General features: G+C 59.7%; 1 protein-coding gene across 1 annotated transcript in view; it reads right to left on the bottom strand.

Moving 5' to 3' along the window:
* The window catches only part of LOC119107533 (SWI/SNF chromatin-remodeling complex subunit SNF5), a 44,407-nt gene that overhangs the window by 11,957 nt on the left and 19,640 nt on the right, over positions 1 to 12,810 (bottom strand). The window contains exon 5 of the mRNA XM_037231017.1: positions 2,061 to 2,242. Within this exon, the coding sequence (XP_037086912.1) occupies positions 2,061 to 2,242 (182 nt within the window). The remainder of the gene's footprint in view (positions 1 to 2,060; positions 2,243 to 12,810) is intronic.

The following is a 12,810-nucleotide window of genomic DNA, read 5'->3' as shown; positions in this document are numbered from 1 at the left end:
GAATTAAGAGATGCCCTAACCACCCCCCACCATACACATACACCAGGGCACTGGGAGTTAATATTATGGTTTGTTTGCTCTATAGACAATTAGTTCCAGAAAGAGGTAGATCAAGGTCAAGATGGCAGGGGTGCAACGGAAGCGACATTTTTTTTCTTCTGAAAATGACTTGATTTGCACGAAAAATACCTCCAAAATGTGCAATTACGCCACGACGACCTTTCTGCAGAATTATCTGACACAATGCTGCCCGGCTCAGACATGCCCACACAGAATGCCACGTTATAGCCAGTAATAAAGGAAAAGCTTTGTCTGCCTTCACACCATTAAGATATGCTGTTATGAAAGCAGACCACTCGGTAAGCTGGATGTGTAGTTTGATCTGAAATTGTTGAACTCAGCTTGTTTACTTTTGGACGAAGGCCTTCATGAAACATTAATTTTCTCCTACAACATTAAAACATCAGATGTGATGAACTCAGCTCACTTAAAACTATTGATATGCCCTTTATGTGGAAAAGACAGCTCCAGAAGACACAATCTCTCTTAAGCAGATATGCCTCTTCAAGCGTCTCCGTTTGATTACGTTGTTTGATCGTTGTTTTGATTACTTTACTTTTTTATTACAAGGTACGTCTTGGTATTTTGGACGACATTGATTGAGAGCCAATTGACGGTCGTTATGTCCGGAGATCGTGCTCACGAACGCCAGATTTGAACAACTCAACAACTCTATTTTTTAACTTGATCGTCGCATGGCTATTGGAATGGCAGTATTTGAATGATGGCACTATGGCGTTATAGATGCCTGGGTGATATTGAGATAGTCTCCCTGAAATAGTCTGCAAATCTTCGCGTGTAGCTCAGAAAGTAAAGCGGTTTAGGTCTTCAAAAGAGCAGGGCTGTGAACTGCACCGAATGATCTTCAATAATGCTCTTTCACTTCAAAAGCCACCTAAATGCGGAACACTGTCTTAAATAGTGTTTCCACTTATTCGCAGCTGAGAATGATGCGCAACGCTGCATCTCAGATTTTAGGAAGCAGATGCTTCGAATCTTTCAATACGCATGATGCCGTAAGACGTCTCGTCCGGACACGCCTCCTGAATAGGCACATACGGTTTTCGACCTGCGTGTAGCCCTCGACGGATGAAAAGCCACCGGTGCAGACGGTGTTCGAGCTTCGATCGCCAGTTTTCAAGCGTTTACCCTGGAGACGCGCGGAAGTGTTGCTCTCGTCTTTCCAAAGTCGGCCAGAGCCCGTCGACACGGCGGTCTGTGCGGGACCAGACGGGCCGCGGAGCCGCGCGACCGGCAGCAGCAGGTCACCGCCGCCGCCGCTGCCGCCGGTCCGAACCCAGAGGTCCAGAGGCGCTGCGCCGCCCCGCCGCCGCCGCCGGTCCGCCCGCCCGCCGACTGCCCCGTGTCAACATCCGAGCGGCACGTGCAACAGAACTTGTGCAACGTGCCGGGTCACGCACGCAATGTGTCGGCCTGACCCCGGCCAGCCCGACAGTCAGTGACCGTGGCCGCCCCTCCCCTCCACTGACCCTGGTCAGGCCGACAGTCAGTGACCGTGAACGCCCCTCCCCTCCACTGACCCTGGTCAGGCCGACAGTCAGTGACCGTGAACGCCCCTCCCCTCCACTGACCCTGGTCAGGCCGACAGTCAGTGACCGTGAACGCCCCTCCCCTCCACTGACCCTGGTCAGGCCGACAGTCAGTGACCGTGAACGCCCCTCCCCTCCACTGACCCTGGTCAGGCCGACAGTCAGTGACCGTGGCCGCCCCTCCCCTCCACTGACCCTGGTCAGGCCGACAGTCAGTGACCGTGGCCGCCCCTCCCCTCCACTGACCCTGGTCAGGCCGACAGTCAGTGACCGTGAACGCCCCTCCCCTCCACTGACCCTGGTCAGGCCGACAGTCAGTGACCGTGAACGCCCCTCCCCCCCACTGACCCTGGTCAGGCCGACAGTCAGTGACCGTGAACGCCCCTCCCCTCCACTGACCCTGGTCAGGCCGACAGTCAGTGACCGTGGCCGCCCCTCCCCTCCACTTACCCTGGGCGGTGGCCGGTGCGGACCAGGCGACTCTGGCGAACTCGGCGACGACTCAACTGAATGCCGTTTGGCCAGCGAGACGGCACGGCCAACCACGCGGCGCCGCACGCCCAGCGCCAGGCCCGGCTCGTGCGCGCCGCTGCCGCCCGGCCGGCCGCCCAGCCGCGCCGCAGCCTGCCGGTCTGAAACAGGGCCCAGCCGCCGGTCAGAGCTGCTCATCCCAGTCACTGACCTCCACTACCGGCGGCGCGACAGCGGCCTGCTCGCCGCTGTCATAGATCACAGATCGGTCCGCCCGCGCCACTGTTGGCAGTGCTACCACAAAACGTATTGAGTCGGCTCGAGAGCGCCATGCGATTGTGATCAGCAGCATACGCGGCCTCCGTCCCGCACGCGAGCACGAACCGCATTCCTGGATGTGATCCAACCGGTCTTCACGGGAACTCTGCCTAATAACAGCTGAGAGGGATGCAAAACAGTACACTTTCGGATCTACTGATCCAAACACACGGCTAAATGAACTCGGTCATTTACTGGACGATGGGCTGGGACAACGGCCTGTAATCGCTGATCGGACCCGAGTCTGACGAGCTCAGCGGTCCTCAAGGGCGCCATAGCGGCGTTCCCAGGCGGCCGCGGTCATGGCGGAGCTGGGAGCGGGGGTGACGGCCGGCCGCCGAGAGCAGCTCAGACGCTCCAGACGGGAGAGCAGTCAGAGGCGGGCGCGGGCTCAACCACCGAGGGGAAGCTCAGACGCTCCAGACGGGAGAGCAGTCAGAGGCGGGTGGGGGCTAAACCACCGAAGGGAAGCTCAGACGCTCCAGACGGGAGAGCAGTCAGAGACGGGTGGGGACTAAACCACCGAAGGGAAGCTCAGACGCTCCAGACGGGAGAGCAGTCAGAGACGGGCGGGGGCTAAACCACCGAGGGGAAGCTCAGACGCCCCAGACGGGAGAGCAGTCAGAGACGGATGGGGGCTGAGCCGTCGAGTGGAGGCTCAGTAGCCCACATCGAAGAACTGGCCTTCCTCAGCAACAGCAAGCGGCCCAGCCAAGTCCCGACAAGCGGTTTAATTACATAACACCGCGGCCCGTCAACACGAAATTTATGGCAGCTTTATCAGACCCTACACCGTCCTATTAACTGGCGACACTGCACTGAATCAATAGCTTGAAGTACGACACTGCGAACTGTAGGTGGTGGCATGGGACCCTATGCAACGTCGAACAAACGCACATCGGCCCAATGAAACACTTAATACTTTTTAAAAGACATCTGTTCATTAGAGCCCTCCCAGAGAGCCGGCGCAATGTCCTGGCTAAGGCCCGACGTATGGTTGTTGTATGAGAGCCGCCTGTGTCTCGATCTTTCCATCACGTGCCTCGTGTATGCAAACGCCACATTATGTGAGGCGTCTACGCCGCATCGTGTTCCGTGCTATAGCTGTGGTAGCCCGCAGCAGCTCCCTAGGGCACAGCACGTGCGTCGCGGTCAACAGAGCGGTTTGTGGCTGCACGCGACCCATTACCGGCCTGGCGAGCTAACAGCCGCCGTCTGGCGCCAGCGCCGCCTCCCGGCACGGCAGGCTCCAGTCACGGCAGCCGCTCACGGCAGCTGCTCACGGCCCCGCTCACGACCCCGCTCACGGTAGCCGCTCACGGTAGCCACTCACGGCCCTGCTCACAGCAGCTGCTCACGGCAGCCGTTCACGGCAGCCGCTCACGGCCTCGCTCACGGTAGCCGTTCACGGCCCCGCTCACGGTAGCTGCTCACAGTAGCCGTTCACGGCAGCCGCCCATGGCAGACGCTCACGGCCCCGTTCGCAGCCCTGCTCACGGTAGCCGCTCACGACCCTGCTCACGGCAGTCGCTCACGGCCCCGCTCACGGCCCCGCTCACCGGTCGACTCACGACCAGGAGACGGCGGGGACATCACAGCGACGGTTGCTGCAGGCATGGCACTGCAAGCCTTGGCCGCGTCACGACACCGTCACGGTACATGCGACACGGACGGCGTCTAGAGCTGAGTCACCGGATCACGTGCCCTGGACGTGGGACGTGGGACGTGGGACGAGGGGCGGGGGACGGGACAGGGGACGGAAGACGGGGGACGGGGACACTGGGGACGGGGGACGGGGGACGGGGGACGGGGACACTGGGGACGGGGGACGGGGGACGGGGGACGGGGTACGGAGCACGGAGCACAGAGCACGGAGGACGGGAGAACGGAATGGACGGGGAACGGGTACGGAGGATGGAGGACGTGGGACGTCGGACGTCGGACGTGGACGGGGGACGGGAGACGGGGGACGGAGCACGGAGGACGGAGGAAGGGGGACGGAGGACGGTGGACGTAGGGCGGGTGACGAGACTGGGGACGGGACAGGGCTGGCAGCATCGCGCCCCGCCGATGGCTTATGTTGGCGGCAGAGGGCGCCAACTCATCGGTCACCTTGCATACCTTCGAACAACGGCTGTCTTTTGTGAGCCAGCGCCGCGTACCCGGCCGGCCCCTACCGACAGGGCGGCCCGACAGCGGCCGCTTCCAAGAAAGGATGGGTGGCTGGCGGGATCCCTGCGTCTGCCGCCCAGCAGACTGGCCTTTCTTCGCCTCCCGTACTGTGTCTTTCACAGGTGCATCGGACTATGGTGGCCATCGACACACCCCACTGTTTCCAGGTCCGGTGCTTTCGGCTAACTTTTCCGGCTGTTATGAACGGTTCGACGAAATCCAACAACGCACTCATGCCATGGGAACTGGTGCTGTAAGACGTCCTCTGTTCTTCAGTGACGTCAGAGCCTGGCGCTGTCGCTTGCCATCGACAGGCACGTGAGCCACACAACAATGTGCCGGCGCCATCGCTTGCCATCGACAGGCACGTGAGCCACACAACAATGTGCCGGCGCCATCGCTTGCCATCGACAGGCACGTGAGCCACACAACAATGTGCCGGCGCCATCGCTTGCCATCGACAGGCACGTGAGCCGCACAACAATGTGCCGACACCGACGCCTCCGCACACCCAGCCAGCGCTCCGTTCGATACAACGTCCTGAATATGCTAGCCTCGCATTTCAAAGAGGTCAATGGCACGTTCTCCCATGTAACGCCCTTGCACGACGCATCATATACAGCAGAAACGCACCACGAGTGGCGTGAGCATTCATGATCATGGAATCCAAGGCTTAACTTTGTTTGCATGCACTGGCCAGCCTTGATGTGATATTTGTAGTCGTGGCCAAATCTGCGTGGCCCATGCAGCTAATCAACGCACGAGGCGGCGATGGACGCGTGGTTGTTAAACATGGCCACCCGCGAGGTGCGTCGGGGCGCTGAGTTCGGAGAGAGCTCCCTCGCACGCTATTTGGCGTGCGTAGTACCGCCGTTTTCATCACAAAAGAGGGGTGTCACACAGGAGTTCTGCTAATGAACCTTGGCGTACAGTTGAGGATGTCCAACTGCGTTGGTAACCATCAAAAGGTGGATATTTCTGAGGTGGATATTTATATAAAGGTGGATATTTCTGCTTAAACCATGGAATAACACGCATGTAATTAATCTTGTTCCACTTGTCAGCTATTGTTAGGTAGACGAATGACCTTTGTTTGAAGCGCTGTCGCCACCATAAGGCGACACCATAAGCGGAGCTGGCGCAGGCCGCTCCATAATCACTGGATAGCTGGGCTCGCTCCTGTCCACAGCCACCCGACTCTGAGACACTGGCGAGCCCCGGGGCAGCGTACCAAGCCGCCGCCGATAAAACGCGCCTGCTCAGCATCAGCTGGCCTCTGCTCTAGATATGCATGCTGACCACGCCCGCGCCGGGGGTCACCAGATCGGCGCGCCCCATCACCGGCCCCTGGTGCCGTGTACGGCCACGCCCGCCAGGGGTCACCAGGTCAGCCCGGTACAGCCCCACCACCGGCCCCTGGTGCCGTGTGCGGTCATGACCGCCAGGGGTCACCAGGTCAGCCCGGTACAGCCCCACCACCGGCCCCTGGTGCCGTGTACGGTCATGACCACCAGGGGTCACCAGGTCAGCCCGGTACAGCCCCACCACCGGCCCCTGGTGCCGTGTACGGTCATGACCACCAGGGGTCACCAGGTCAGCCCGGTGCAGCCCCACCACCGGCCCCTGGTGCCGTGTACGGTCACGCCTGCACACAGCGGTGCACGTTTGCACAGCTGGCGCTGAAGGCTTGCTGAGGCGGCCCGGCGGCCACTTGGGCCGCCCCGGCGCTGCCCGGCGAGGCGGCCGGGGCAGCATCGGCCCCGGGTGGTGACTTAGACCGCTCCGGAGCTGCCCGACGAGGCGGCCGGGGCAGCAGCGATCCGGGGTGGTGACTTAGACCGCTCCGGAGCTGCCCGGGGAGGCGGCCGGGGCAGCAGCGGTTCCGGGTGGTGACTTCGACCGCTCCGGAGCTGCCCGGGGAGGCGGCCGGGGCAGTGACTTAGACCGCTCCGGAGCTGCCCGGCGAGGCGGCCGGGGCAGCAGCGGTCCAGGGTGGTGACCAGACCTGTGTCCGACGCGAGCTGAGTCGTGAGTTGGCTCACGAACCAGTCGCGCAAGGGTGAGCGGCGGGCTGAGGCGGCTCGCCAGGAAAAGTGCCGCTTTGGGCCATGACCCGGAGTCTATTTGTCGTAAATGTCATGAGCTGAACCATGGGCTGATCATTTCTAACAATGTCGTGTCCGTGAGTCATATGGCTCGAATTAGAATGGCAACATGAGGAAACGCCACGCCTCATACGAATTTACAGACCATGTTCGAGTGTTAAAACGGACGCCATGCGACATCAGTTATAAGCCGTTTTGCAAAGCCAGCACAATCTTATTTATTCATTTCTAAGCAGCAAGCACAACATTGTTGATCCAGATCTGAACATTGCCAAATCTCAGCAAGGAACTAGATGATATCGCATGGTGTAGACATTCTACATGGGTCTACACTTATGGGTCTGGGTCGTAGGTGCCAAGCAGAACACGCCAGCCTGGAGCTAACACTTGAGAGAGCTTGTTGGTAACACGTTACAGTAAAGGGATTGTTTGCTGCACGCATTGGCTGGGTTAACTACAAATTTCCTTCTAAGCTATTTGTGCCGATTTCCATGTTATATATATATATATATATATATATATATATATATATAATGCATGCTTGTATGTATATATGAATGAATGAATGAATGTATACATGTATGTATGTATGCATGCATGCATCTATGTACATATTATGGGATCTTTGGTTTCGCAAGCCGCGTGAGCCATATACAAATGATTTAACGAAAGCGATGAGTCTGAACTGAGGTGAATAAAAATAATATTTTAACAACTATTAGCCATGAGGTGAATCGGATCCCAAAGTCAGTGAACCAGTCCAGTCAGCTTTAAAAAATTGAGTCGAACATAAGTCTAGTCGTGTACGCGGCTTCCAGCCGTCCATGGGACTGTCCTGGGCCGCTGCGTTGACCGCGGCCACTGGCCATCCGTGGGACTGCCCTGGGCCGGTGTGGTGACCGCGGCCACTGGCCGTCCGTGGGACTGCTCTGAGCCGCTGCGTTGACCGCGGCCACTGGCCGTCCATGGGACTGCCCTGGGCCGGTGTGGTGACCGCGGCCACTGGCCGTCCGTGGGACTGCTCTGAGCCGCTGCGTTGACCGCGGCCACTGGCCGTCCGTGGGACTGCCCTGGGCCGGTGTGGTGACAGCAGCCACCGGCCGTCCATGGGACTGCCCTGGGCCGGTGTGGTGACCGCGGCCACTGGCCGTCCATGGGACTGCTCTGAGCCGCTGCGTTGACCGCGGCCACTGGCCGTCCGTGGGACTGCCCTGGGCCGGTGTGGTGACAGCAGCCACCGGCCGTCCATGGGACTGCCCTGGGCCGGTGTGGTGACCGCGGCCACTGGCCGTCCATGTGACTGCTCTGAGCCGCTGCGTTGACCGCGGCCACTGGCCGTCCGTGGGACTGCCCTGGGCCGGTGTGGTGACAGCAGCCACCGGCCGTCCATGGGACTGCCCTGGACCGGTGTGGTGACCGCGGCCACTGGCCATCCGTGGGACTGCCCTGGGCCGCTGCGTTGACCGCGGCCACTGGCCGTCCATGGGACTGCCCTGGACCGGTGTGGTGACAGCAGCCACCGGCCGTCCATGGGACTGCCCTGGGCCGGTGTGGTGACCGCGGCCACTGGCCATCCGTGGGACTGCCCTGGGCCGGTGTGGTGACAGCAGCCACTGGCCATCCGTGGGACTGCCCTGGGCCGGTGTGGTGACCGCGGCCACTGGCCGTCCATGGGACTGCCCTGGGCCGGTGTGGTGACCGCGGCCACTGGCCATCCGTGGGACTGCCCTGGGCCGGTGTGGTGACCGCGGCCACTGGCCATCCGTGGGACTGCCCTGGGCCGGTGTGGTGACCGCGGCCACTGGCCATCCGTGGGACTGCCCTGGGCCGGTGTGGTGACCGCGGCCACTGGCCATCCGTGGGACTGCCCTGGGCCGGTGTGGTGACCGCGGCCACTGGCCGTCCATGGGACTGCCCTGGGCCGGTGTGGTGACAGCAGCCACCGGCCGTCCGTGGGACTGCCCTGGGCCGGTGTGGTGACAGCAGCCACCGGCCGTCCATGTGACTGCCCTGGGCCGGTGTGGTGACAGCAGCCACCGGCCGTCCATGTGACTGCTCTGAGCCGCTGCGTTGACCGCGGCCACTGGCCGTCCATGGGACTGCCCTGGGCCGGCGGCGGCCACCACCATCCCCGGCCAGCCGTGTCCTTGAGCAGAGGACCAGTTGATTCTGCGGCCGGGTCCAGTTCAGACACACCATTTTTGATCCACCGACTTCGCACTCCTTGCCCGGCACCAGCCAACAGACTATTTGCCAAGTGATGGGTCAACGTTGCCGAGCTTGTGTGGGATGGACATTTTGGCCTAACTGTAATGCATACGCTTTCAGGGATCGCACATATCACGTTATGAACACCTTGAAGGAAAAACGCTATCAACACTCTTCACAAAATTCTACATCTTTACAACGAGGCGAGTACTGGCAAAAGCCTACACTCGGTAAACGCTATAGCTGCTGGAGCGCAGCCCAGACTGCACAGATGTGCTTACCTAAAGCTGATGACGAACGTGACGTCATGTCCAGCTGGTATGCGTCAAGGAACGCCGCCTCACAGCATTGGCTATAGCGGCAAAACTCTCAAAGGGCAAAGCCATTTGTGTGCCAAGAGCCCATCCATCTCGTGAGGGGCTATAACGCTCCCTTACGGACCGTCACTTCAGGCCGGACGGCATACCTTCTTTGCCACATGGCCAGTGGAAACGAGGATACAAAGTCCGGTTTTGCAGAAGATCCGAGGGGATCATGGATGCAATGACTGGATTTGTGAAAGAAGCAATGGGAGCCACGATCCAGGGTTCTGATCTTCCAAATCAATGAGCGGAAACTACGAACCGACATTGGTAACCAAACACACGTCTGCCTATGGCGACTCACGTCATTCGTTTGGTTTTCGTTTTCGTTTGGCATTGGATTTCTAGCATATTTACAATGTTACCATATTTATGTGATTATATATCTATCAACATCAAAACTAGTTTGATCAATACATCAAACATGAACTTGTGCTTGTGGCCACGCTACGCACCACTTCACCACACTCCGCTCCGACTCACACCTCTTCACCACTTGACACCACTTGGCACTACTTCAACACTCGCTCGCCGTACGCGTGAAGGGCTGGACCGTCTGCTGTTTTTATTTCAGCAAGGAGGCCTCGCCCATGTGCAACACTACACCAAGTCACACTTACCAACAGTAACCAAGCGGTGCACTTTGTACGCCACAAAGATGGCATGTCGCGACAACCTACTGCGTCGCCAAAAGAAAAAGCTACGAACGCCGAGAATGGGATGGGCGGTAGAGCGCGGTCTGCGACACGGTCACTCGGTCTTACGGGCCTCCAACACATCGGCAACACGTGTCCCATGAACGTGCTGCTGCAATGTCCGAGCAGACCCCGCGCCCTGCACGACATGCTGCGGGACGAGTGCTCGAGAGACATCAACCCAACCACCTCCGCCATGAAGGGCGCATTCATCAGAGAATTTGCAAACCTAATGCAAAATCCATGGAAGAGTTCTGATGAGGCTGACCGGGCGCTGACCACCTGCCCATTGAAGGCATAGCTCCAGAGGTTCGCGACTCGATTCGTAGGCTATCAGCGGCAGGACGCAGGGGAGTTCCCCGGGCCCCGGCTGGAGGGCTCGCGCTTGCACGAGGACGTGAACCGCGTCAACGACCAACCCAAGCCCGGCATTGATGCCCTCTTCAGTGTAAGCCGGAGGCCACTGGAGAGATGAGAGCGTTTCGTGCACCTGAAGAACTCCAAGCTCGTTCATGTCTGTCGAACAGTCAGTTCCACGCTGCGGTGTAGTCAGTGACCACGCGACCGTGACGTTCGACCGGTTCTGGAAGCAGAGCCTCCCGATCCGGTCCATAGCGGGCCGGGTGCCGTTACGGATTGCTGTGACCTTTTCACCAAGGAAGAGGTGCTCGACGGAGATGGAAAGCCGACGTACTCCATGGGCCAGAAGCGTTAGAAGTGCTCCAAGAACTTCCTGGTTCAGAGGTATCATAGTGGCGTAGCTGAAACGGCTCTAGCTGCAGCAGGATCAAAACGGAGGAAGGTGAATACCGCTGTGGACCTCTCCGAGAACGGTCTGGTCCTGCCGCCGGGGAATGCAAGTATGGTCCTGTCGCCATAGTCTGCGTACACGGGGAATGCAAGGATGGTCCTGTCGCCGTACTCTCCCGTACACGGGGAATGCAAGTATGGTCCTGTCGCCATACTCTGTCGTACACGGGGAATGCAAGTATAGCCCGTGCGGCGTGCCCAATTGTTCTGGCGTGATGCACGCGGAGCACTGTACGGCCCATTGTAAGCCCATTGTAAGCCCATCTTTTTCAGAAAGTGGTTACTCTAGACTCCAAGCCAACAGCTGCGAAGAGACATGCTGTTCTTCGAGCTGGCCAATCCCTGAACTGGTGCTGACCTAAACGCCGCAACTCGAGGGGTCCGGGAGGGCCATCCCACCTGTGGTCCCGCCAGCTGATCGTTTTTGTAATTGCTGATTTTAGTAATGTTTCGGTGACCGCATAAAGTCGGTACACTGCTGTGATCAAAATCAGGCAGTCACGTACATGGACAAGTTCAAACTCCATGAAAAACCGAATTCACAACGTCTGCTATTGAGGCGAAAACTTCGTTACCTTAAACAGTGCAAAATTTGTATGATTTCCAACAGTCATTTGAGCATATAACACAATGAATAGTTTATGCATGGTCCATCTCATTTGAATCAAATTTCATTCGTCACAAGGCATGTAATGTGGAGCCTCTGACATGCTTCACTTCTCAAAGACTTGTGACTGTTGGACTACTTCGTGCATTGCTCAGATTCAACCAATGGAGACTAAAGCTTCCGGGCACAAAAATAAGAAAAATCCAGTAGCGCATATAAGTTTAACTTTATTTAGTCGGCATTCTTACGATCTATATACCCTGGTTGAGAAAATGTCTCACATGCCAGTCTCACTGGCCCCTCAGCACTTAAATCAGCCGCCATAAATCGTCACGGACATGACTTCTGTGATTGACATTCAAGTGCCATTACGTAACGCCATGCAATCGCCGCCGGTTGGACTTGAACAGCCAGTCACATGCCGCCGCGAGTCCCACGTGTTGGAATGCTCTGGGAGGGCTGGGGCCGGGCCGGACGGGCCGTGAGGCGGCCTGTCGCGGCCTGGATCAAAGCTGGCTGCTGACGCGAGCCAGGCCGCCCGCCGACTTTCTGGGTTAGGTTTCGTTTCTGGTCCGGACGGCGGGGCGGGCCGGCGGCGGGGGCGGAGCCCGTCCCGCTGCCGCCGCTGACATCGCCGGCTCGGCGGCGGTGGCCGTGCGGCGGCGCGCAGTCGCCACACCGCGGCCCGTGGTGGACTCAGGGATGGGACAGGTACGGGGCCCTCGCCGGCGGGTGTAACGCCGCAGCACAACCGGGAGAGGGCGCGTAGCGTCCGCGGTCGAGGGCACACCTCCCAGGTCGCCGCACACCGCGCGCCCGCGGTCCGTCCGTCGGGCCGCAGGGCCGCGGCGGAGCGGCACAGGCCGGCGGCGCCCGCTCCCGAGCAGCGGGGTCGCCGCCGGGCTGGGATCGATGTCCGCCCGGCGCCCGGCTGAAGGCCGGCCGGTCGCCGCTTCACTGTCAGTCCGGCAGCGGCGCCGCCAGCGCCGGGCCCCCGCCGCCCAGCTGACGCCTGAGGCTGTGGAGTTGCGCCCCGGCTGCCGCCGCTCCCGCCCCGCGCCCCGGGGCGCCGCCACGGCCACAGTCAGCTGCTCTACGGTCTGCAGTTCGATACGGGCCAGGCCCGCGGCGCAGACAGCGAGGCGCGGCCGCGAAAGGTCACCGCTCGTCGACAGCCCAGCGGCGCCGCTTTCCAGAAGCGCCCCAATAGAGCCCGCCCGACGGCGACCAGATTGTCTCTCGCAGGCAATCGGTGCCAAAATCGCGTCCGAATAGCGACAGTTAAAGCATTTGCATTCAAATGCAACGGCCCGCTTAGCTGAACGACACCAGTGCCAGTGCCGGCCGCTTGCGTTGGCTTTAGCCCAATCCGATCGTATGCTTCAGCCAACAGAGGGAGACAGCTGGGAGGGTGCGGTAGTGTAGTGGTTGGCGCGTCTGCGTTGACCACTG

Source organism: Pollicipes pollicipes, unplaced genomic scaffold (genome assembly GCF_011947565.3).
Source record: "Pollicipes pollicipes isolate AB1234 unplaced genomic scaffold, Ppol_2.1 Scaffold_2555;HRSCAF=2994_pilon_pilon_pilon, whole genome shotgun sequence".
Taxonomy (NCBI): Eukaryota; Metazoa; Arthropoda; class Thecostraca; order Pollicipedomorpha; family Pollicipedidae; genus Pollicipes; species Pollicipes pollicipes.
This window is presented reverse-complemented; position numbering and strand designations above follow the sequence as displayed.